We start from the raw sequence: 25,949 nt of genomic DNA, 5'->3' as shown, positions 1-25,949 counted from the left end.
TGGGGGTGGTGGCAGCATCCCACGGGCTGCAGCCACCTCGCTCCGTGCAGTTTGCAATGGGACCAGCGTAGTTTGCAATTGCTCCCCAATAGGGATCTCCGCTGGCAGGTGGCTGGCAGCATCCCCATCCCCATCCCCATCCCCATCCCCATGCCTGGTGGGATGCAGCATCCCGTTCCCACTGCCCACCCCAGTGTTGGTCACTCCTGGGCAAACCCCACGGGAGCTTGCAGGGGAATATCGGGGCATTTCTGCTGTATTTACTCTTAAAGTGTAGCCGTTATGAATATTCACACCCGTGTGGGGAGACCAGGCGCTTTCCCCGACGGGGATATCAGTTGGAACATCATCGAATTGATTACGTGGAAATTGCTCCTGGTGGAAAGGGAAGCCCTCGCCTCGCTCTCCGTGAATTAATTTAGCTTTTGCCATTCTTTGCTGTGCTCAATTAATCTTGTTAAAGTGATATAATTTTAGCTCACACTTTGCACACAGGGGTACCGGGGAGGCCCCGGCTGATAACGATGGGAGGTTAGTTAATGATGGGGTAATGGGGGCTTGAGCCCTTCACGCAGGAGGGATGGCGGTGGCAGAGGGGCTCCTGCCCCGCGCTGCTGACCCCGGCCCTGGCCCCGATGTGCAGGATCGGCGGGACCCCGGGGTGCCATCCCTGCCCGGGGGGGGCCGGGGCCACCGGGATGCAGGATGCTGGGTGCCGCGGCTGGGATGCGTGGCGGGTCGGGTGCCTGGGCTGTCCCCGGCTCGACGCCGAGACAAAGAGCGTCGGCTCCCGTGGCCCCCCGGCAGCTGGCGCGGGGGGACGTAATCCCACAAAAGTCCTGCTCTGGGGGGATCAGCCGGAGAGGTGAGGGGCACGCCGCCGAGCCCCCCTCCATCGCTGCCCCTTTCTATCCCCGCTATTGACTGCCTAAACAGTTCTTTGGTGATTACAATGTAAATATAGCTTTTCATGGAGTAAAGGCCTTTTATGGGATCCACACACACTTAACCACTTAACCCCGGCGACAAAAAGAGCAGTGAATTAGCTGTTTAGAGGCTGCTCGTGCAGAAAAGCGGGCCCTGAATAGGATTTGGGGATCTCTGTGTATCAATTGCTATGCTTCAGGGGCCCTTCAATGGGGCTTGTGGCGTTGGAGCATGTGCCAAAGGGCTCGCGTGGGTATGGATGGAGTGTCAAAAAAAAAAAGAAGAAGAAAAAAAGCAGCTGCTTCTCTTTAATAAAACAATGATTTATTCATAGCGACTTGGGGAAGGGGCGGGGGGACACGGGGAAGTGCCAAAGCGATGCTCGCCCTGCTCCGTGCCCAGGAGAGGCTCAGGGGCCGAGCCCGCCTGGGGAGCGGGAGGCATGGGGACCCCCGGAGCAGCCCACGGAGACCCCCGCAGCAGCCCAGACGGCAGAGCCAGGTCCCACTGCAGCCTCAGCCGGGTGGCGAGGGGGTCCCTCTGGCTCCGCTCCCTCAGCCCCAGTGACCTTTTGGGGGGGTGCACGAGCCAGGGGCTGGGGGACACCCCTTCTGCTCTTCCCCTGCTACATGGGCACCTCTGCAAAGCTGGGTGGCAGCCGGTGCCCCCCCCCGCCCCAGGCGCAGCAGCGGGACCATGCACAGGCATGGATGCAGGGGCCGACACGGGGCTCGGTGTGCCCAGGACGAGGTGTTTCGGGACTGGTGCGGAGGAAGGAAGGCTGCACTTGGTGTCCCGGGTTAAATGAGCCCAGACTGCCATGGCTGTCCCCACCAAAGGATGCTGCGGCCGGGACAGGACCCTCGTCCCGCCGGGGTGGGCAACCTGGGCTGGCGGAGGGTGGCCGAGCATCCCCAGGACGGCGGTGGGTGGGTGCCAGGACGGCAGTCACGCAGTGGGGGGCATGGGGCTCAACCCCCCCCCCCCAGTTGCGCCTGCCGCAGAACAAGAGAAGCCTTCACGGAGCGGAGGACGGGGGGGGGCAAACTCAAAGCAGATATGAAATGAATGGCCTGAAACGAGGAGAGGCGGCCGGACAAAGCTGGGGCTCAGCGTGGGAACGGGGCAGGGTGGGAGGGATGAAAAGGCGGCAGCACATGGCTGGGTGCGTGGAGGGAGAGCAGCCGGCACCGGCTCCTTCCCGGCGGGATGCGGGTGTCCCCGCCGCAGCAGCTGGGTGTGCAGGGCCAGGGCTTGGAGCAGGGAACAGTGCCCGTCTGTTTGCTCAAGTGGAGCAAAAATCAGGGGGTGCGAGGACCCCGGCACGGCCGCTCGGCATCGCTGTTCTGCGGCAGGAAAGTGACACCGGAGGGACGCCAGCGGGTCCCGTCCCCTCCTCGCCGGTCCACAAACGGGATCTCGCTGTCTCGAAGTCACGAAGGGCTGACGAGGAGCAGATCAAGTCAGGCTACAGCCCTATTTTTAGGCCCGTACAGATGGAAGGATGAAAGAGGAGGGGGGAGGCAGGGTAGGAATGGGAATGAAAGACAAACAAATGCCAAGCAGATGTTGGGAGCGGTGCTCTTCCCCTCGCAGGATGCGTGTGCGGCTCCCGGTGACACCGGCTCTGCCGGCCTTGACTCCTGGTGCCCGGGGGACCACGGCAGAGCAGGGAGCGATGTCCCCTCCGGCTCATCCCCCATCGCCGGAGTTCACACCGGTACCCCGGGACGGTGGTGCCACATCAGCCCTGAGCCCTCGTTAGCGGCCCCAGGCAGCCTCCCCGAGGCAAAACTAACGAGCGCCGCGGGAGGCAGTTTGGTGCTAGGCTCATGGGGTGCCCCGGGGGGGGCCTGGGGATTTGGTCCCCCTCCGCTCACCATCCTCGCCATCATCTGGCAGCGGGGACAGGCAGCCACGGGCTGTGGGAGCTCCACTGGCACAGCAACCGCGCGGTGGAGCCGAGCCCCGGCTGCGGGATGGTCGGGCAACGCCAGCGCGCCCGGCGAAGTTTGGGTGTGGATCTTGCTGTCGAATTCCTGCACTTTGATATAAAAATACCCTGCGGCCAACGCGGCACAGCTCTAGGGACAAAGCTGTTGCTTTATGGAGCAGACCCGGTGCCCGTCTTACCCGTCAGCCCACACGCACCAGCCTTGGCTGTGCCAACCCTGGCACATCCCTGCCGTGCCTTTCTTTGATGCCTGACAGTTTCTCAAGGTCATGTCGGACCGGGGTCGTTGCCAGGACCGCGATGGGGTTTGTTTTGACATCTCCAGTCTCCCTTCAAGCTGGAGACACCAGCAGCATCATTCACAGGCTTTTAGCGGGAGCCACAGACAAGACCCAGCCAGCGCAGGGATAAATCCCAACCCCTCCAGACTTCAATAGGGTTTGGGGCCTTGGTGCTGGCTGATGAGTATCAAATCCAGCTCCTCCAGCCCTGCTTTTGCCCCCTGCAGATGTTCGGGGGTCTTTGCCAACTGCATTGACCCCATCTAATCTTTTCTTCCTTCCTTTTCTTTTCCCTTTCCAGCAGAAGGGGATGGGATGGGGCAACCGTGGCGGGTCAGGCTGGGGGCTGTTTGCAGCAGGGCAGCGACACCTTGGGGGCTGTTATCATACTTTGGGGCTCATGTCATCCTGTCTCTGAAGATCACACACGCTCAGCAAATCCGCAGGTGGAGCGAAGGCTACCAAAATAAGGCCAGCTCTGCCTGTGAGATCATCCCCCCGGATGCCTTGCTCAGAGCTTTGTACTGAGAGCATCGCCCTCACGTCATGCAAAATAGGGAACACATGGCAGGTATAATTGTCTGCTGCTTTAATTATCTTCTTTACATCAGTGGGCTGGATGGTTTTACATTGCCTTCGGTTGGAGCGTCCGCAGCCGTGGCTAGCAGAGCCGGGATGTGCATCCCGCAGGAGTTGCCGGCTGTGGTGATGACTGCTTTGGCACCAGAGCCGGGATGGGAAACACCCTGGATGCCAAAACCTCTACGTGGGTCCCCGACTGCGCTGCTGCTGTGGGGCGGCTCGCCGAGGCACCCCGAGCCCGCCGGCCGGCAGGCTTGGGGTGCCTCAGCGAACCGTCCCACAGAAGACTGGGGCAGCGGCACTGTCCCACGCTGCCACCGCACCAGCCTGGAGCTGTGACCAGGAAAAAAGCCAGGCAAAACGGCAGCTCCCGCACTTCGCATGCCGAGGCAGGGATGGGGCTGCACGGGGCAGGATTGGGCCCCTGTGCCCCATCCAGGCTTGCTGGGTTGGGAAGCAGGAAGGAAAAGCCATTTTTTCTAATCTGGTGTTTAATTGTGAAAGGCTGGGGGTTTTCAAAGCCCCCCTTCAGGCTTCGTGTAAAATAGGAATGTGGAAATACCACATCTGCATATCCTGAGCAGCCGGTGAGGTGGCGTTAGCGCCTCGGTAGTTAATTATTCTTCCTGCACAGAAACAAGTCTCCATGAACCGTGGTGGCTGGAAATTAGGCAGCGCAGAAGGATGCTGCCACGCTGGCCCACGCCATCCTCCAGCCGGGACCTTGAGGCTGAGCGAGGCATGGCACGGCACAGTGGCCACAACCAGCCATGCCAGGATGCAACGGGACGCCCGGGCTCTCTGCAGCATCCCCCATGGCAGAGGTGAGGGTCTGGATGCTGCAAGCGGCTTTTGGGGTGCCGGGTGGGTGCACGCGTGCATGTCTCACCCTCCAAAGGGAACACGCCTCTCGGATACTGATCCTCCATCACCGCGTGCACAAACACCATCAACTATTGAAAATCAATGGGGCACTGTAAGGGAAGCAGCAGAGAGCATGTTGCATGAAAACAGCCTTGAGGAGCAGAGAAAAAAATATTAGCTAAAAATAAAATTAATCTCTTGCAAAGCTGTAAGATTTACTTCTTACCCCTCCCCCCTGTGCTGCAATCTTTTATGTCATTTTCTTTAATTACAGCTGGTTTAGATCTCTGCTGCCTGGAGAAGCATAGCTGGAGTTAGCCATAAATTGGGCTTCTGGATGATACAAGAGAAAATAATAACCCCCAAGGACTGAACATCTGTCCACACAGAGCACATGCAATGTTATAATTAATATTAATGACTAATAGTTAATATAGAATGAAACTTTTGCTTTACAGGTCACCTAATAAACCCAGCCCCGCTGCAAGTCTCAGACAGAGCTATTTTCCATGTCACGAGCTTGGCCAGACTCTGCCCAGCCAGGAGCCCCCACGGCTCTGCTCCGGCTGCCGGGCTCCTGCCCCAGGGTGGTGGGGGGCCGGGGCGCAGGGAAGTCCGGTGAGGGGGGGCTGCTTCAGGCTCAGCTCTTGGTAGTAAAGCAGCAGCCGGGATGTCCCACCCCTGCACAGCCCCTCGCAGCTGCCCAGTGGGTGCCAGGGAGGGAAGGTCTTCGCCAAGTTTCAATTTCCCGTTTGATTTCAGATCATTAATCAAGCGCGGGCACCAGAGGTGTGCTAGGACTGCTCCCTTGCAGGAGGAACTTCATCAGGACCCCGGTGCTGGCTGAGATGGATGCAGCAGCCCCAAGCTCTGCCCCGGCAGGTTAATGCAGCAGGAGCAATGGCCACAGGGACGGGGCGAGGAGGGGACCCTGCACCGAGCCCGGCCAGTCATCCTCCTCGCCAGCTCTGCCACCGCCGGCTCGCTCCTACCTGCACAAGGCAACACCTTTGCATTATCAGTGCTGCAGGGTGGGGGGTTTTTTTCCCTCTCTGCTGTTATCTTTTCCTTCTTAGGGAGAAAAGCACTTGCCTGTGAGTAATAGAGGGGTCTTGTTTTCTTTTACTATATTCTTACATTGTATTGCTGTATTTCTTGAATTATCTACTCCATTTCAGTTAGACTATAGCTGTTCCTGCCTATTTCTGGGGCTGTCTGTCTTCTGTTTCCTTTTCTATTAATGGAGAACGCAAAGGAAAAGAAAGATACTGAAAACATCACCTGCTCCGCTCCAAAACCAAGTATGTGGTAAAGACGTTTCCATGGGCCCAAAAATGTGCCCCATGCATCACTTCTGGAGAAAGGATGCACCAGTTAACGAGCAGGTTGAAAGCCAGAGAGGGTAAATAATTGTGACATGGCTGCTCTGGAAGACACCCTCCCCGTCCGCATTTGCGTGGATGCCTGGGGGTCTTTTTGTCCTTTAACCCTCATATTGGGTCTGGGACAACTGATTAAAGGTCCAGGACAGATGAGTGCAGAAGCTCACGTGATAAGCACACACAAACATATAGCACGCTTCTTTTCATGTGTCCACTCCGACATAATTTTTCACATGTTGGAAATACAGATGATTTTAGCCTGGGTCCATCTGGTTTCCCAAATAACCTGTCTATTTGATAAATAACATAAATTAAATTAGACAAGACAAACAAATAGTTTTTTTTCTCTCCCCCTTTCAGTCTCTTGGCAAAAAGGGAAAAAAAAAAAAAAAAGGAAAAGAAAACATAATTCAGTGACTGCCTTGAGCCCCCGAGGAGCTGTGGGGTGGTGAGAGCTATGATTATAAACGTGTCTGCAATGTTAACCTTTAACACAGACCAAAGGCCGTTCCTTCCTCTGCTTATAAGTTCTTTTTTAATTTCTTCACTATCATTTAGGTTCCTAAGAGCTCATTCTCCCCGCAAACTCAGCAGGTAACATTGCATGCTTAGCAGCACTCCTCTCATCAAGGCTCCTGCAGTACAGCCTAGGATCTGGAGCTGAGAGCCAAAAGGTTTTATTCCTCCTGTCCCTTGTGCAGGTAAGGGAAACTGAGGCACAGAGACATGTAGTTATTACGGCTGCCTAACTCAGATGAAAACCCTGGTGTCCTACCAAGGTGCAGCCACTTTTGCATTTCATGCAAAGCTAAAACCAACCATCACCCATCCCGACTCTCAGCTGTAACTGCTAGTGGTTAGCCCAAGATGTGATTAAAGGGGAACAGCAGTGAGCGAAGCAGAGGGAGCTCTTCCTTCAGCCCAGGACAGCCCTGCAGAGACTGTTTCTGAGGTGCACCGCTGCCCCAGGGCTGTGCACAGGACCCTCATTCCCACCCTGTCACCCCTCTCTGCCTCGACCCTTAGTCAATCCTTCCTTCCCAGCTGGCCTGGCCAGCACCAGACCACTCTTGGCACTTCCAGCAGCAACAGGGGGGGATTTTTCTCTCCGTTAGCACAGCAGCAGCATCTCAGTGCCAGGAAGGGTGAGCTGAATCGATACTTGAAAATGAGAAGCCAAAGCTGAGTTAATGTGCCAGACGGGAGGTGGGGTGGGGGGCAGCCCTAGAAGAGCCGGCCGCAGGGATGGGAGAAGGTCAGCAGCACAGGCGGGAGCACAGGCGAGGGTCAGGCCCAAAGCCACAGCTCTCGTCCCTGGTGGGAAGATGGAGTCTGGCACAATAAGAAGTAGCAGCAGCAGCATCTCAGCACGTGGTTCAACCCCTCCTGCTACTGAGATTTCAGCTCCTACGGGACTCACCCCGGCCTCCTACCACTGCCGCCTCAGAACGTGGCATGGAATATATTCCCCTGCAAGAAATTTCTGGGGTGCGGCATAGCGCTTACCAGCAGCATTTCGCAAACCCTGAACTCCTGAAAGGTTTTTTTGGGGGAAATGTTTCTGAACCACAGTAGACAGAAACCTTCCCATCCTATGTATTTCAATTTATAAGTTCTTCAGGCTCAACAATATTTTTCTATTCGTGGTTCTGGAACAAGCAAAAAGTATTTCGAAGGGAAAATTTTGAAGCGAAAAGGAAATAAATGCCATGGCTGTGGCTAGCATGTGCTGAGGAAAGGCTAGTAAGACCACCAGGACAAAGCCAACCCTCTAAAGGTGCTCTTCGAGCTACTACCTTCTAATGCAAAAGTGTAGCAATTATAGGTCTATATAGATTTAATTCTTTGCAATGCCATAGAGCATGGAAAAGTATAAGAATTTCCCCTTGATTCAGAGTATAGTTTAAGCTTTAATCATTCTTGTCCCCTTTTGCTAGAAGAGCATTCTCTTGCTGCTCTCTAGTGGCAGGCAGTGTTAGCAAAATTACAAGAAGGTGCTGAATTTTGCAGCTTCGAATGTTTTTGTCCAGTAAGTCTGTGCTGAATTAGTACAACTTACAAATCAGTGCAAACACCACGATAGAGAATTAACTGGATGTTCAGATATCTTATTTCAGTTATGCTGTTCTTCAAGAAACATCTGATAAATGACCTTTCCTCCTTCATTCTCTTGCCTAAACTTCCCATCCCAAATCCAGGTGTACTAATTATTAGAACTGCTAGAATGAACTGAAATAAGCACATCTCAAGCCAAAGATAAAGCAAGTTTTGTCTAGGAACTAAAAAAACCAAAACTACTGAATCAGTAAGAAGAAACATATTCTTAGGGCCAAGAATTTTATGCAAACTGAAGTGGAAGACTTGAGGACTTGAGAATTTACACTCCAATAAACATAGGGCGGTTGTTTTTGTTGTATTCCAATATTCTTGCAGCTGCTCCTAGTGAAGGGCTTAGTTGTGGCTACAAAAGAAAAGCAGCAATGAAAAAAAAAAAAAGAGAGAGACAAACATTTTAGAAAAAAAACCAAACACACACACACAACTGAGTGAAATCCTGTAAATTAATTCCAACTGCCTCCAAAATTAAAAACATGTTTTATTGTAAAATTGCACTCCAATTAGTACCATAATTCTTTATAAACATAATATACAGTAAATATTTTACATGTAGCACACCAGGCGTATGCTTATGATGTAACAAAATTTACAATTCAGGATACTTCTCTGACAGAGTTGGCAACCTAAGTATGTGACATCAAGTCCTAGAAAGATCTTTAGTTTTACAGAGCAGGCCACTGTCTTACCATTACCTGGTCTCTACTTTAACACATTCAACTCTCAATCAGAAGTGTCAGAAACACTGCATATTCTGTCTCAAGTTTCTTTCACACTATTTAGAATAGTTGTGAATGATTGTTTCTTATTATCTAATTTCCTCATGCTAGAGAAGGCTTTTCATTACTAGCTGTTCAGAAATGGATGTTTTCTCTTGGATGAGTGCAGCTTGCACGAAAACAACGGAATGGATGATTTAAGAGAGTCTTTAGCTGGGCAAAACAAATCAAACAACTCCCCCCCCAAATAATCAAATAAAAAACCTCAACACACCTTCTTTTCCTCTCCTACATCTGTTATTCACACTCTTCCCTCTCCACATATGCACATTCATATGCATAAGAATTTAAACAGCAATAAAAACTCGGAAAGAAATCCTTATTGTACTGTCTCATAGAAGACTGGGACCTTCTTTAAAAGTATACATTTCAAACATAAATTAGAGCTTCTTAAAATGTCAAGCTAATAAGTGCTTAACATTAAACAAGGCATTGGAGGAAGCCATAGCTAACTTCGTACTGCAAGTGTAAACAACATCTGTCCTGCCATAGTTAACACTGCTTTCTTCTTACCCAGAACTGCAGAAATACCTCCTCCATCTGTGCTTTAAGCTAACTGCAGCATTTCTGCGTCATACCTGTCACACAAACGGTATTTTCAGATGGAACTGATACCACTGAAACATGAGATTCTGCAAGGACAGTATACAGTAGTGTAAGTTTCCTTAATGCTTGGGAATGACCAAGTTAGCATTTCATTCCAAACCAAGCATGGATTTTGTGCTCTCTTTTGCCACGGAGCACCGAGAAAAAACAAAGGGGAATAAACACAACCATTGCCTGGAAATTACTGGAACTTGTGAATTAAGTGGCAGCCTGAGAACGTACAGCAATTTGTTTACCTTCCTGATGACTACTGGCAGATTTGCAAAACAAACCGCAACTGGCAAAGAGACAAGATACAACCTCTGGCCCTAAAAAGCAACATTCAGCTCTCCAAGTACTGGAATATACTTCGACTTTGACTTGATTCCTCTGTGCTGTCTACCCTGGGCCGTTTGGCCAGAGATGTTATTACTGCAGTAGGACCTCTTTTCTTCACCTACAGGGGAGTAGAATACATTAGAATGTACAAAATCTCCAAAAAGTTGAAATTCTGAATTATCAGAGAATTATCTGGTGTGGGAGCACATACTAGGAAATCATAGAGAATATTTAAAACAGCAGTGCTCTTAACTACTTGGCAGTGCTTAGTGCCTGCACATTTAAACAATCTACAAAATTGGCAGCACATTCCACACAACTCTTTACCTGAAGTTTTGATTTCTCCTTTGCCTCTTCACTCTTGTCTGGGGAAAGTGTATGAAAGACAAAGTTTCTTGAATTTCGAGGTGCATTTGGATTAAGATCTGACATTGCTGCTAGCTTCTGAAGGACAGCTTTAGGTCTGTTCAAGAGAGACCCATTTTTTATCTGAAGAACAAAGAAATGCTGCATTAAACCACCCACATAAACAAGACAGCTGTTTTAGTAGGTTACTCTTAATAGAAAAGACTACTCCCTACTGAAATGTTACTCACTACCATACAAACCAGAAATGGCCAGAATCTAGGGTCAGCTGACTTTGCTGTGTTCTACAAATGCAGTTTGGAAATACCATTTTTCAGAACCATTACCAACCTGGATGTCACTGGCAGGTCTGAATGTTTCAAACGGGTTCCTGGGTAATAGTCTTGTGTCTTGTACCACTACTGCTGGGCTTGCTAGCAGAGACAGAGGAAAATGTCAGTTTCTGAATTTAATTTGAAGGAATATAATTTTATATCAAACTGAAGAACTTGGAATTGATAACAGACAGCAAACACTGGCAGGGGGCGGGGGCAGAAATCTGCATCAAATTCCTTTACATCATCAGTTGTATGGCTCATAGAGGAATTTATTTCCACTCTACAACTTTTTTTCCAAGAAGTAGCATACTATTTTATTAAGCAAATACACACAATTATCATCAACCTTGCAGCTGCATATTTTCAATGCTTTTATACCTTTAGCCTTTCAAGTTCTGGAAGACATGAGCTCAGACTGGTGTAAGAAAACTAGACACTGGAGTTTTCTGATCTGTGGCCTGCTTCAATGGAGACTACAAGTGATGACTGGAATTTAAGCTTTCTTTCTCTTACTTGATTGTCACTTCAATAAAAAGTAAGCTTACCTTTCTTCTGTAGGGACTTAGCAGTTACTTTTTTTGCTAGTTTCATGAATTGGCTGTCTTCACCGATTTCTTCTTCTTCCTCCTCCCGCTCTTTATTTTTTTCCTTCTGTAGTAGAGAGAAGACACTTCGTAAAATTGAAAAAGTTAAAATTAAGAATGAACGTTTCATTAGTATTTTAAGTAGACCAAGTCCTTTCATTATGTAAATTAATAGCCTTTTTGATTTACCTGCTACTGTAAAAGTTTATTGCAATTTCTTAGACACTTTATCATCCTTGTTCTATTAATGAACAGCAAACCTGTACTATCACATTCAGCTGACAAAGCTGACCTAATACTGAAACTTCTAAAACTTGAAGGTATGCTCCCAGCATAAGAGACTTATTTCAGCTTTGAAGCCGACTTGTTTCAGAACATAGTTGTTTTGCCTCTCCCTTCTGAATTAGTTTCTCTCTCTGTACAATACTTGTAGAAGAGAAAGAGCAGAATTCACAATGAAAAACAAAGATACATTTATGAATGGTATTTTTTCCAGAGTTTAACTTGAGGAACTAACAATTTCACACCTAGCAATGGTATAGCGAAATATCAAGCAAGATGCCATTCTGGAAGCTAACTGTTACCTACCTGCTCACGAAGCCACTGTTCTCGTTCAAATCGCTCTTTCCTCCATTTTGCTTCTGTCTCATCAAACTGTTCATTTTCATCATCATTATCTGAATCTCTCTGAAACAAGTCAATCTGTGAAGCATAATCTAGACAAAGAAAAAAAAAATTAGCTATTAATTTTACAAGAGGCATAAAATATGCAGACTAGTAAAAAACCAAAAAACCCAACACAAAACAAAAAACCCCATCCAAAACCAGACCCCCCCCAACCCAATTTATTTCTGAAAGATTATTTACTTCTGAAGGACTGCGGAGTGGTATTTCATACACACACACACTCTCTTTCCAATCTTTCACCCCCATCTATTAACCATGGATCAGAAAGGCACCTATGTTTTTCCATCTGAATCTCCTCATTCTGCCAGGGCCATCACTATGCAGGTCACCATCAATGAGGTATCGCTCCTGGTACAAGCGTAACTGACGCTTGTCATCATCAAGCATTGCCTTCCTATCAACACAGGAGAAAGGGAGGAGGTTAGTCCAGTTTATACCCAAGAGCCATGACTTCACACACACAAATATACACTAATACTGTCACTGACATGTGTAATTTCTGTATTTGATTTTCTAATTCCACTTCATTAGGGAGTTCCTCATCAATAATCTCTTCTTCATATTCATCCAGGTCTTCACCATCATATTCATCCTCACTGCCCACATCACTCCCTGACAGCTCTGCCTCATCTTCCATGAAATCCTGCAGTTTTCTATAAAAGAATATTAAAAGAGTTCAGTTTGGTAGACCAATAATCAAACAAATCTTCTGAAAGCAAGATTTATCTTTTGACATAAAATTAACACATATCCCAAATGAGAAATCATGATTCATCTTTATTTTTTGTAACGGACTAATACTTGAGTTCCTGCACATTTCCATACATGGCCTGCCAACATACAACACCCCAAATTATTGTCATCCACCAGATTCCTTGCCAGTTGCCTACCAAATGTGATAGCAATGATAACTGCCAACTAGATGTTTTACTTGCTAAAACAAATAAAGGTCTTAAGACAAGAGGAATGAAAGCAATACTTCTGCACTCCTGCATTTTTTTTGGTCCAAAAAAATGTTGCATTGCTTTCATTGTGGCCTTTTGATTTCCATCTATAGTGAAAATTATAATGGAAATCATCTATAACCCACCAGCAACATAGTTAAACTCATGCAACATGACAGCACCAAAGCAAAAAAACAGCTGGAGCCAACACCATAAACGTCAGACACTAAAGCTGGGGAGGGAATAATTATAGACTAAATTTATAGTGCTATTAATATTCTATTCTGTCTGGCAATTAATATACAAAAAAGATGTACTTACAATTTTTTCTTCAAGCCCCGTCTATGTCTCAGCAGTTCTTCTTCATCACTCATTTCTGCTTCTTCAGCATCACTATCTCCACCTTTTTCATCCTGTCAAAGAGAAAGTTTTCAGAAATTGGATTTCAGAAGTGGAGTGCTTTGTAATGACAACTTCTTCTATTCTTCAGTCAATAAACACAGACTAAAACACCACAGATTTTTCAGAGGATTTGCTATGTTAAGATGCTTTGTCCACTATATCATAATATTAAGGAGACATTTTAAGCAATCCAAACATTGCTCTTAAAAATGATTCAGTAGCTTGTTCTGGAAGTCACAATTCTTTGCATTGATGGTTATATTAAAAAACTAAGTAGATAAATGGAGTTCTCTTAGTCAGAATGCTGTAGCAGTTGTTTTGCTCCATCAGTTCGTACCTCTTCACTATCAAAGGCATTGTCATCTGTTAAAAGCTGAAAATCACCAAGTTCTTCTTGCTCCTCTTCATCATCATCTTCCCTAGGAGAAAGTAAATGAAAGAAATGCATGTTTTCATTTCACCTCCAATGATGGCTTCACAATAATTCAAAGCAAGATTTCAACCATCATGATAGCAGGTCTCAGGTAATTAGCTGCGAGCATTCAAAGAGCTAACAGTCTCTCAACAGCATTTAGCTTTAAATGCCCTAAATCCTCATTAGCATTGATGTTTTATTTTAAGACCTCAGGTCTTTGCTTGCAGAAACCATGGGGCAAGTACTAAATCCTGAGTTTCTTTCCCTCTAAAATTCCTCTTGGATCCCCCTAACATTCCTGTTTAAGCCTCATTATCCTTTTGTCAGGCAGCCATACACCTTTCCAGTTTAACCAATGGAGAAAATGCAAATACTAACATTTGGTTATGGTTCCTGTAGTTTAGTAACAGCCCAGAATAGAACCCAAAAGTCCTACATTCTAACAATCTTTTCTCAGTTTGATGAGAGTTTTCCAACACATCTTCCACTATCAGTGAAAGACAAAGAAGAATTTCCCTTCACAGTAACTGTGGGAAACAGTATATGCTGCTGATTTAGAGAGTGATTGCTGAGCAATTTGCAATATTCCTCCCCTTCACGCCCAAAACAGACCACACTTTTGCTTACAGCATTTTGAATTGATGTTGAACAAGAAAATGCATTAAGAGTGAAACAAGACAACTACCGCTATAAACGTTTGTCAATTTTAGGACGAACAATGCTAACCTGTCTGTGGGAAAGGAGCCCGAACAAAGTGCTAGAGCTTCTGCCATTGGATCTTCTGTATCACTGTCTTTTTCTGCCTTGGAAGATACCGAAGATGCCCATGTTGGAGAACCTGCTACAAAAAGTAATAAGATTGCAACTTATTAGACAGATATATTTCTACTCTTAAAATATCAGAGAGCATCCTAGAAGTGACAGTTAGCATGCTCCCACAAAGGTGTTAGATTGTTAGAGCTCTCAGAAGTCTCGAAGTTCCACATTCTGCATTAGTGCCCAGGACTAAGGGGTACCTTATCATAAAGCTTATAGATCAAGTAACCATCAAAGCTGAAAACAGACTTCAGGACATACTCTGAGACAAGAATTTTCCTGAACAAAGATTCAGCAATTCTTCCATGTTCTGCTTTTTGTTGCTGCTGGTATTTGGCACATGTTCAGCTTGACTGTTAAACTGTCCAGAACACAAGTCCAGTAATTCATCCATATTGGCATCCATTGCATTCTCATCCATACTAGCCAGAGTCAGCTGATGCTTTGAGGACTGGTATTTAATCCTATGTTGTCCAACATTCAAGAACCTGAAAGAAAGTCTGTAGTTAGAAATATCTTGCTGGTCTGTATGTCCTATTTTTGTTAAAGGGCATCAAACACCATCCTTTACACCTATTACTTACCCATCCGCATCAAGCAGCTGGCTCTGAGTGTCATCTTCCAAAGAAAATTGAAACTGTGACTCCCCAGCCCCTGGAAATAAACTCTTAGGCTCAGGAGAGGCATTATACAGGTCCTGGGAATCTTCTATGGGAAGAGAGGGCTCAGATGTCTTTCCTGAGCTCTAGTCAAAGGAATACAAAAATATGCAAGCTATTTGTTTTGCAAGCCTAGAAATCAAAAGCAAGAATGGGATAAAACATTTAAGCTATTTTAAAGGATTAACACCATGCAGGAGTCAAGTACGTCCACACTGCTCTGATAAATCATAGGAGTTCACTGACATCAGATATTGTGTAGCCCATGTAAGTATGCTTAAAAAAATATTTATGGTGTACATATTTTAGATATAAAAAACAGATTATATATTCCAAAACATCAAAGAATAGATGCTAAGTTTTTATAATGTCATTTTTATCCGTTCCAATGTGGAGACATTTTAAACTCCAGGGACAGTTTGCTTTTCCCAAATCTTACTCATATAAAAGCATTTGGCTAGATGCTGCCTTCTGGTATTAATTTTTTGATAGATCTGACAGTCAGGATAAAATACATTTATTCACTACCCACTGTGTTAATATACGATAGGAATAGGACTGAGAACCTTACCTTAGAAGCTGAGCTGATAAAGCTTGTTTTGAAAAAACCTGGGGAAGGTGACCTGAAACCTCCTGCTGCAGATAAAAAGTTCCCTCCACGTGACATCTGTTTGCTACAGGGCTGATATGATGGAATCATGGAGCCAATCAACTCAAAGCTGCTGTTATGGCTATTCTCTTTTGCTAGTGTTGGTAGAGAAAATGAATCATCATCCTCTGAAAAAAAAAAAAAATTAAATACAGTGCTTAACTTTTTTTTTGTGATCCAGTAAAACCTCAAGATACTATTTTGCAACACTGACACCCTGCTAAAAATTCATTATTTTGTGGTCATGTTGGATTTCTTTCTTCATACAGGATGCATATTACACTTTTTTACTGAATTTCATCTTACTGATTTCTGACGGTTTCTATATTTTTTCCAGTATAATTTTGAACTTTATTTTCCTCTAGTTTTTTCAAGCCCTCCCATTTTTTTCACCAGTCTAAACTTTTATAATCATACTGTATAACTATACAGGTGATGAAATAACAAAAATATCAAATACCAATCTCAAACAGAAACTTCTATGTGTGCCAGGTGAAGAAAATGATAGTTACAATAATAGTTCTACTTTACCTAACTTGGCAGGTCCTTTGTCTGCAGCTTCTTCCATTTCAAGTTTCTCATCAGGAAGAGAGTATCTGCAATTCATTAAATAAAATGTATCTGCCAATATATACGAGATTAATTGCAAAAAACAAGGTAACACGCAAAAATACATCTAGTGCACTTTGATTAAGAAACAGATTATTCCACTAAACAACAATTAGTCATTAGGTTTTTAAAAGAAAATATATATGAATGCACATATAACTACTGGAACAAGACAGAAAAAATAGTTATAAAAAGTACTTTAAATCAAAACATCTACGTGTATTGGTCAAATATAAAATTGCTCAGGCACCGTTTTTAAGACTTGATTTATTTACCCCATTTTTGAAGAGCTGTCCTTAAAAAGCATCAATGTAGACTCTGTTGAAGGTGGTTTGAGAACGGAATCACAGTGCACAGATTTCTCCAGCTTTTCTCCATCAACTGATTCTTTGTCAGTTTCTTTATCACCATCTTCAACGTGTTTCTCTTCTATATCCTCATTATCTTCCTCTGCTTCGCCAAGCAGAAATTCCACATTCTAAAAATTATCCCCAAACACAGCAGAGATACAATTATTGCTTTGGTCTGTCACAGTTCTTTGCATACTTTTCAAGAAAACATTTTAACATATGGAGGATGAAGCTGAGTGACATTCACAGTTCTTGCATGCACCTATTCCACTCTGAGACAACTGACATTGCTTGGCTGTTTCAAGCAACTCTGTTCTGATCCCTTTTAAAAAGGAAAGGCCATGGCAAACCCTACCCCAGATCAGGCAGGTGACCTCAGTTGTCCCCTGCTAGCAATAAGCCAAGTATATATAAAAAGAGAAAGTAGCACCAGAATCTTTTATACACTTATATTTGGTTTTAATACTGTTTAGACAAACAAAGAAAATACTAATAAATTGAGTTTTGGACAATCCAAACCCTGAACATGCTAACTATAGCAATTTTTTAGCTTCTAGGAAGAATTCTTGGCAATTTCCCTAATATTAGTAGTGTACAAAAGTTTCATTTCACTGGGGAGAGGCAACAGAATTGAGAAGCTGACTAGGTTACGTAAAAATGTTGCATACAGACCTCATGACTGCCTTCTTCCTCTTCCTCAGACTCATCTGTCATCTCTTCCTCCTCCTCCTCCTCTTCTTCTTCCTCCAACATGTCCTCATTATCCAGTTTAAACAATGCTTGCCGCTTTTGGCGTTCCTCAGTCCTGCGGAGTTTCATGGCCTCCTGGAGTTTAGCCTTCAGCGCTTGTAGCTTTTCACCTGGACAGAAATTAATAAATGAATACATTAGATGTACTACAGTGAATTCTTAACTTCACTGCCTTCAAGCATCCAATCTATTGTAACTAAACATATAAAAAGGGAATTTAAAAGTTACTTGTTTTTAAATGTTTTTATGAATTTATCTGCCAGCTATAAGAGCTAGAGCAGTCAGTTTCAATAAACTCAATTTAGAGAGACCACACATCTCATGAATTATCAAGATTCCTCATTATCCATAAATGCCACTGGTGCAGCACTCTGAATGAGAATAGGGTCTGTCTCTCCACTGTGTCTTTTGGGAAAAAGAGCATCCAATTGCCAGGGGCAGATGTGCTATAGCACATGAAATAATTAAGGGCAGCTAAAAATAACACGTGCCCATAGAACTAGCCAAATAATCTGTTTCTTTTAATGGATACTATGAGAGTGTCACATTCCACACACATTTTTGTTTGCACATACATACAATTCTATTAGAAACCACAGTATAGAAATAAGGAAGCATGAGAGATCTAATAAATGGTAATAGTTCACAAGAAGCCTGAGAGTTACATTCAAAGCGCTGATGGAAAAGAACAGTACAGATACAGGTTTACGTAAAATTTTGGTACAGATGGGGAGAAATCCAGAGAACCAATCACAAAGATCTGACTGAGGCTGTTCAACGCAGGTCAGTGCTATTTAAGAAGTCTATCAAGATTCTTTTTTAAAACAGGGCTATCCACTAGAGGGAACATACATAGTAATTTCACAGATGAAGATCCCTTCAGCTGTATTTCATAGGGCAGCATTGGGAAAGGGGGTATGAGAGAGAAAAAAAGACAAAGTGTTTTCCAATTCAACCATCATCACTTCTTCTCCCAAACCAACCTGGCTTTGTGTGGACTGTTTCATCCAGGCTCTCTGCAGCTAACACTGCTGGTACCACGTCTGCTTTCAGTTCCTCTTTTCCTTCAGATGTAGTCTCCTTACGAATAATGTTCACGTTTATGGTCCGTTCAACTTTGGATTTTGACGTTCGAAGAGTGTGCTTCAAGAAACGTGCTTTCAAGGCTTCCAATTCTTTAAATACATATTAATTAAATTTCAAAATGCAAATTAAATTAATTTGATAGCATTTAAAAGCATTGAGTGTTAAAGTTGTATCAAGAGTAGGTCTTGAGAATTTTTTTTTTTTCCCAAAGTTACTTAGTTACAAACTCTGTATCTTTAATATTGAAATATTTGCAAAACCATTCTACTGGACTAATAAAACAATAAAGTATTACAGAATATTTTTGCTGTAACTTGTACTTAATTGATATTAGCTAATATTAAATTACCTTAGCATTGACTATGGTTTATCCAGAAGACCTCAAGTCACTTCCAGTCTAGCCTTCCAGCCACCAGGCAATTCTAAACTTCTATTAACACATATGTCTAAAACCAGACTGATGGCTGACAAAAAACTGTTTCTTGGCAGAGGACAGTTTCCTCCATGCACAGAAGTAACATCCAATCCAGACATCCTCTTAATATCTTCTAATACATAATAGATTTAATGGAATTATAAAAATGCCTAATCATTTGCAATCTTTCCCTGAAACAAGGTCAATTATTTAATATTGATGAATAGATGTTCAAATTCCAGTACCTTGAAGACATTCAAACCATTCTTGCTACAGAAGTAGATTTTTGCTTGCTATCCAGCCTTGCCTTTTAACAAAATCAGTGGTAAACACTCTGGAACACAGGCCAGTTTTGTTTCCAGATAATTACTGCATGCCTCGTTTTGAATTGATTTGAAAAAGTGCTCCCATGTGCTTTAAGTACCAACATAATTCACTATAGCAAAATGGAAATAAATCATTCATCATTAAATAGTTATCACTGCACATTCCTTCAAGCTTTCAAACATTAAGGACTCGGAACTTCCCTTTTAAACATTAGCTGGAAGAAAAGGGATACCAACATTAAGCAAAGAATCCATACTAGGTAAGTGAACATGCCTGACTCTTCTATTGCCTAAACATTTCTCAGAGATGTTCCAGTTAAAGTCAGATTAACTCTGCTTACTTGGACAGATACAACAGAATTACAACAATAAAAGTGATACCTTTATTTGAATCAGATTCGTCGAGGTTTATAAAGGATTCATTGCCAGAGCAGATTCTTGGCTTGATGGACAGGTCTATTCCCAGTTCACGAAGTTTATCCAACTTGGACTTCCTCACTTTTTCAGGTTGTGCCACCAATTCAGGCCCCACTTGTTGATCGCTTTTTTCACCTTGTAAGTCTGGTGCCGTTTCACCTCTTTGCTCAAGGGCATCTCCTTCAACTGCCAGAGGAATTTCACTCTCTTTTTGTTCCCTACAATCAGTGCTTTGGAAGCTAGAGTGCTGTTGTTCTTCTGTATTGTTATCAGTCCTTACAGTCCTAACTGTGTGAGAATCATCACTGTCCTGCCTGGGCTTCTCAGCACAGTCCTCTCTCAAGTTCTTCCCTACATCAGCAAGAGGCTTGCTCACAGTAGTATCAACATCTCTGCCAAGGTTTGTTTCTGGTTCATTAGCTGCTGATTGATCACCTTCTATTTGCCCATCTTTGCAATCCGTGCTCAAGTTCTTAGTGTTTGCAGATTCTTCATTTAGGGATAGCTGGTATTTAGTGGACCTAATGAAGCCAGAAGGAAATATATCACCCATGGCTATTGTGAAAGGGGAGAAGAGGTTCAGAACAAACTCAGAGAGAAAGAAATAATTTTCTAATCATTGTCATTAACGTGTAGGAAGAGGTGAAGGACAGAAGTCTGGAAAACTTCATTTTGAGGAGATAAGGAAGTGTAGTGTTAAGAGTTTGTACTAGTTAGTTACATTATCACAGTATAAAATTCCTAAGACATTTTGTGACTACAGTAGCTTAAGTATTTTACTACACATTACTCAAAAGAAGAAATAGTCCAAGTAAAATGCTGGGGTCCAGTCTAAACCACATTAAAGTAACTTCGCATGAGCATGTTGCTTCATCTGGAGTTACTACTGGGCCCTGATTACTTCAATGGTACGACTGTGTCAAGAGCGCAGCATTGCCTCGTGTTAACAGTGACACACTCGTAATTTCCAGATGTTCATGGAATTAGAGGAGCCTAAGAAAGTTTCTTAATAAAACTTTCTGGTCAAAGCAGCAGGTAAAATTAAACCAGAAAAAAGCTGTGACTGTCCACAGAGCAGGCGTGTATGTCATACGACACCTATAGCATGCAAAAGTCTGGTTATCCCCAAAAGCAAAGCTGGGATATCCTCAAAATTTATGAAAAAATATGAGAAAGGTTTAAGCCCTTACTTCAGCAATGCCATGGCATTTCCTTGACATACTGGTCGAGGTCTACGCTTGAAGAAGTCATGAATGCTTTTGGTCTCAGGCACATGATATGGGAGAGACACAGACGATTCTACCAGAGAAAGGAGGTGAAAGAAAATTTAAAACGTTATCCGAGGGATTTATTTGATATCTCTGAAATTCAAAGAAGCTTGACACAAGTATTTTGCAGCAAAGACATCTGATTAGGCACAAACAGCACAGTTTAAACAAGTACAGCAAACACTGCTGTTTGGGAAAGAGTTCCAACAGCAACAGTCTTGAAGACCAAATTTGCAACATGTCCCTGGATTGATTAGGAAATTAATTGTGATGTTTATACCAAAACTGAAACTGGTCTTGACATTCTATTACATGCCTCTCTCTAAATATTCCACTAACTTTAAACAAGTTTACAGGCTCAAGTGTTTGCACAATGATTATTTTTCTTTTTCAATAGTTACAAAGATATCTTTTAATAGGACCTTAAATAAAAATAGTCTTGCACCCTTCAACCTTAAATAACTCATGCTAGGTGAAAGAAGGCTCTAACCTTTTGGGTAAATTCTTTCAGTTTCTCCCCTGAATTTTTTAATAGTTTATACCCCTCTACGTCCAAAGAATTTAAGTTTTACCTCTAATAAGTCGTTGGGTCTCACTATGTAGTTGTTTAATGGCTTCTTTACTTAACCTTGCTGCTTTCCGCTCCTTAAGGAAAGAAAAGAAAGGCTTCTGAAGTCAGGGAAAAAAAAAAGGGACTCTATCTATACTTTCTAAATAGCTTATTTTTCCCTTTCAAACAGAAAGCAGTCAGAATAAAGCAGCCAGTTAAAAAAAAAAAAAAAGATTAAAAATAGTAAACCAACAAAAACATTGGACAGCATGCATACAAAAACCATTTGAGTCACTACAACAAACAATGGAGAGCTTTAAAAAGAAGAATACTTCACCTTCCTTTTTGGTTCTTTTAATACAGGTTCCTCATTCTCATCATCAAATACATGTTTGTAGCCTTCGCCCTCAGAAAACCATTCTTTGTTCTACAGTGCATAAAAGAGATTAATTTATTTGTCTAGATACACAGGCACTACCAAGGGCAAACAAGTCAAAAGTAAAAATCATTGTACAGAATCATCACTGGTCAGCAAAACCAGTAAGTATTCTCATAAACCAAAACAAATCCCACATAATACTTATGGTAGATTTCCAAAGCTCCTACTATAGCATTATCTCTACAACTTTCCAGGACAACATCCCTCCATCTTTAAGAACAAAAAGCAGAGGACTATTCTCTCCTTTGTCATAGCAGTAGAAGCGCACCGTTGTCAAAAAGTTTTAATACATGCTCAAGTACAATACTTCCCACTAATAACCAATAATCTTGTATCACTATCAAATGTTACCTTATATTTTTTTATTTTGTTTTTCACTGCTGCTCGTATTGATTCTATTGACTCTTCATCCTCTGGGGGGTAATCATTTTCCTCTTCTAATCCATTATCAAAAAGTTCTTTGTCATTAAGAAGACATCCACTGTCATTAAAAGGATACCTCTGACCACCATCTACCTGCTTGCCATAAGAACAAAGTATTTGTGTAATTCATTTCAGAAGGTCCCCATCAGTTCTTTGACATTAATTCAAGATTACTGTCAAAAGGTCTTGATGAAAGAAGTTAGAAAAAGTACATGCCATCTTTAATCTAGCATCTTGTGTGTCCTGTAAGCCAGTCATATTCACTTTACAGCACTGTAAAGTTGACAAGGTAATTCATGGAGCAATATTCCCTACATCTATGGTAAGCAGGGAATTTCAGTAATTACTGAAGACCAAAATGACTCAGAGAGAATAAATTAACACTTCAAATATACATTTTACAAATAGCAACAATATGCAACCTCCCAAGCAGCCACTTATTTAGACCAGAATTCCAATTTGAAAGTAGCCCAAAGCTTCCTCCAGAAACTAGCACAGCAATGTAGAGAAAAGCTGAAATAACAATCAAAGCAGTTTGTGCACATAACAAACCCCCAGCGAACCCAAAGAATTTCTGCCTGGCTTAACACGCACTGACGATAAATCATCAAGTGTTAGGGTTTGTATTTTCTTTGCAGATGAAACTGGTAGACTCATATGGTATTCTGTGGATACCACACCTGTTGTAGGAATGTGGGCACTAGCAATGTTGAAGCATTGAAACACAATAAGCAAATGCAGTAATAAATTTAAGGTAGTTGAGAAAACATCTGAGATTTTCTGCCAAAATACATACCTCTGCTCTAGGCTTCTTTTCTTTCTTCAGCTGTTTAATGGACTCAATTTTTCTCTCCTTCTCCTTTCTTCTTCTTGATTTTCCTACAGCTTTTTTTGCTGACTCTTCTTCAAAATCATGTTTATGTTTTCTGTACTTTTTCCCAGATTTTAGGGGTGTCTCCTCTTCAAATTCCTCCTCAGGCAAGCCAGCCTTTCTGCTTGTTTCAAGGTTTGCAATCTGCAATCGGTCACCAGTGTCACTGTCATCACTATCTAGCAGACCTTGGCGAATCCGATGAGATTTCTTGTTCCTCTGGGTAGTAATGTTCTCTTTTTCCTCTCCGTTTTCCTTGTCTCCGCCCGGAGTATTGTTGTGCACAAAAGAGCCACCATCCTCTCCATCTTCGCTCTCACTGTCTTGAAGCACCTTCTTGCTTTTTGCTTTTTTACGTACAAAAATCTCTTCCTCTGAATCTGACAAAATATATTAAAAGAAATGATGCATACTATGGAGAGAAAAATTCCTCAGGTTAATTAACAAACAATCAGTTAAACATAAAGTTACATATCTGTTAAATTTCACAGATGTCAACATCTATAGCAAATCAGCTTGAACTCAAGTTTTCAAAATCCACTTCTCCCCGCAGTGCAGTATAAAAATGACCCAAACTGATGTTACAGGTTTTTAACCTTTAAAAAAAAAGGCAAAGCTGAAAATCCTTCACCAATTGATAGATTAGTGACTTGCCTTGAAACAGTAATAAAACCCACAGTAAGCAACTAAACAAGTACATAGATTAAGCAAATCACAAAAAGAAAGGAAATAAGCAATTAAGACACATCCCATTTACTATTTCCCTTTCTGTACCTCAAAAAACACTTTTCAGAGATTTATAGATGTCTGCCCACGTTCTGAGCAACAAAAAAGGCAGTTTGGATTCCTACAGGTCACGCAATGACAACTTCCTAAAGAGGTATTTATAAAATGAAAAAGGCACCATTGAAGGCAACAACCACCAGGGACAATTGATGGAAATATTACAGACCTCTGTCATCAAGAGATGCTATCCCCTTGCTGAAGTGACCTGGAGAGGCTGTTTCACAGCTGCCCTGTCCGCTGTCAGAGTCACTATCAAGGGCTTTCTGCAAGTCCAAATTCAAATCTTCTAACGGAAACTACAAAGCAAAATAAAATTTTCCTTACTGTGGTTAAGTGTTGTTCATGCAGTAATGACTCTTGGTGTCTAACTTCATTCCAAAACCTTGGCTAATCCCTTACAGTTATATACACATACATTATCCTTGTAAGAATTAATTTGTATTTATGTGCGGGGGATTACACTACAACAACTTTTATTAGTATTGAAAGGCGAGCTTGCACACAGGAAAAAAAAAAAAAGAGAATCAACATACTGGCTGATCTCCACTGATGATGATTCAAAACCATTAAAATGAAAACTTTATTCTCCCACATCTGCATTTCACCAAAATTAATTAAACAGGGACCAGTAAACACCTGTGAGGATTCTTTAGAAAGGCTCCTCCATGACAAGGTGCCCAAGCCCGGCGTGCAGGCACGCTGCAACAGAAGGGCCCCTCTCCTCTATCTCAGGAACACCCCCCCACACACACACACTGGGCCGCCACAGGCCTGGCGCCACGGCACGCCGCCGGGGCAGCAGGCCAGCGCGGCCACAGCCTTGCCCAGCGCTGCCGAGGCGTTCCGCTGCCTTGGCCGGGGTTGGGGGGGGGTACGGAGACCCTCATCGGGGAGGGGGGGGACGGACACGGAGACCCTCACCGGGGGGCCCTGAGGAACTGCCCCGGCCGGAGCCTTCCGCAGCCCCCAGCATGCACCGCGCCCGCCCGCCCGCCGGGCCAGGCGCCGCCTTCCCGGCATGCACGGCGCCCGCGGACCTTTCCCCGCCCCCAGCATGCACCGCGCCCGCGGGGATAGGCCGAGCACGGCCTTCCCGGCATACACCGCGGGAGGCAAGGCGGAAGGGCGAGCCACCGGGCATGCTGGGAAGTGTAGTCTGCGAAAAAAAGGAGCGAGCCCGGTAACGGCGCGGGGTCGCCCGCGCCTAAGGGCGACCGAGGAGGCGCCGCAACCTCCCTCGCCACCACCACCTCGCTCTCTGCCCCTCGTTACCCTCCTCCCCAGCCCTCCACCGCGCCACAGCCAGAGGACCCCCAAGGCCGCGGGCAGCCCACGAGCTGCCGCCAGCGGCAGCCGGCCAGTTAGCGCAGAACGGAGCGGCAGGACTCACCTCAGCGGGAGCTGCCGCCATGGCCCCGGCCCGACACCGCCCCAGCGCTCCCGCCGCACAGCCGCGTAGGAAACCGCTTCGAGTCTTCGCGCGCTGCCCCAGTCCCGCCCAACCCCAGAGACAACCAATAACTACCCACGGCTATCCCCGTAGCCCCGCCCCTCGCCTCTTTATTGGGAGATTTTTTCCGCGTAGCCCCGCCCTCTCCGCCTGGCCCAATCAGTGCTCGCGCCTCGAGGCCACCCCGCACGCCTTATAAGGCCGCCCTGTGGCTGCGTCCTCCCCGCAGTCAGGGCGAGGATGAGGAGGGTGAGGCGGTCGTGAATGGCGGCCCTGCGGGGCCGGTTAAGGGTGGCTGGGGGTACTAGGCCTGTCTACAGCCGTGTGCCCGGGCCCCAGTGGGTGTGAGCAGCCCTCCCGGTGTGGTGGTAGGCTGTGTGGGTGCCTCAGGGGTCTGCAGGCCGGGCCAGGCCCCCTGAGGTAGGCTGGTCCCTCAGAGCTCAGGCCGGGCCGTGTCGCAGAAGGGGCTTCAGTTGTGAGGGCAGCGCGGCCCTGTCTCCAGAGCCGGTGTGAGCTAACACCAGTGTCTCGTGCGGTGTCACCCGTGGAGGCCACAGACCTG

General features: G+C 44.6%; 1 protein-coding gene across 5 annotated transcripts; it reads right to left on the bottom strand.

The window, feature by feature from the left end:
* Window positions 1-8,568: 8,568 nt before the first annotated feature.
* On the bottom strand, window positions 8,569-25,444 carry CLSPN (claspin). 5 transcript variants are annotated; one of them, XM_052811511.1, is made up of 25 exons: window positions 25,328-25,444; window positions 24,104-24,233; window positions 23,077-23,531; window positions 22,209-22,376; window positions 21,756-21,845; window positions 21,441-21,513; window positions 20,791-20,899; window positions 19,565-20,121; window positions 18,340-18,531; window positions 17,279-17,466; window positions 16,532-16,734; window positions 16,179-16,243; window positions 15,570-15,775; window positions 14,924-15,084; window positions 14,601-14,827; window positions 14,250-14,364; window positions 13,446-13,527; window positions 13,028-13,119; window positions 12,251-12,415; window positions 12,035-12,156; window positions 11,664-11,791; window positions 11,037-11,142; window positions 10,505-10,587; window positions 10,136-10,297; window positions 8,569-9,926 (listed from the first exon to the last, which is right to left on the bottom strand). In XM_052811511.1, the coding sequence occupies exons 1-25, from the start codon at window positions 25,346-25,348 to the stop codon at window positions 9,813-9,815; spliced, it is 4,014 nt and encodes a 1,337-aa protein (XP_052667471.1). In that variant the 5' UTR covers window positions 25,349-25,444; the 3' UTR covers window positions 8,569-9,812. The 5 variants fall into 5 exon arrangements, 4 of the variants coding, with proteins under 4 accessions (XP_052667471.1, XP_052667472.1, XP_052667473.1 ...); XM_052811512.1 differs by having other exon boundaries at window positions 14,250-14,361; XM_052811513.1 differs by having other exon boundaries at window positions 22,209-22,373.
* Window positions 25,445-25,949: the final 505 nt, after the last annotated feature.

The sequence above is a fragment of the Harpia harpyja genome, chromosome 16 (assembly GCF_026419915.1).
Source record: "Harpia harpyja isolate bHarHar1 chromosome 16, bHarHar1 primary haplotype, whole genome shotgun sequence".
Taxonomy (NCBI): Eukaryota; Metazoa; Chordata; class Aves; order Accipitriformes; family Accipitridae; genus Harpia; species Harpia harpyja.
The sequence above is the reverse complement of the archived record's forward strand: the minus strand, read 5'-3'. Positions and strand labels throughout refer to the sequence as shown.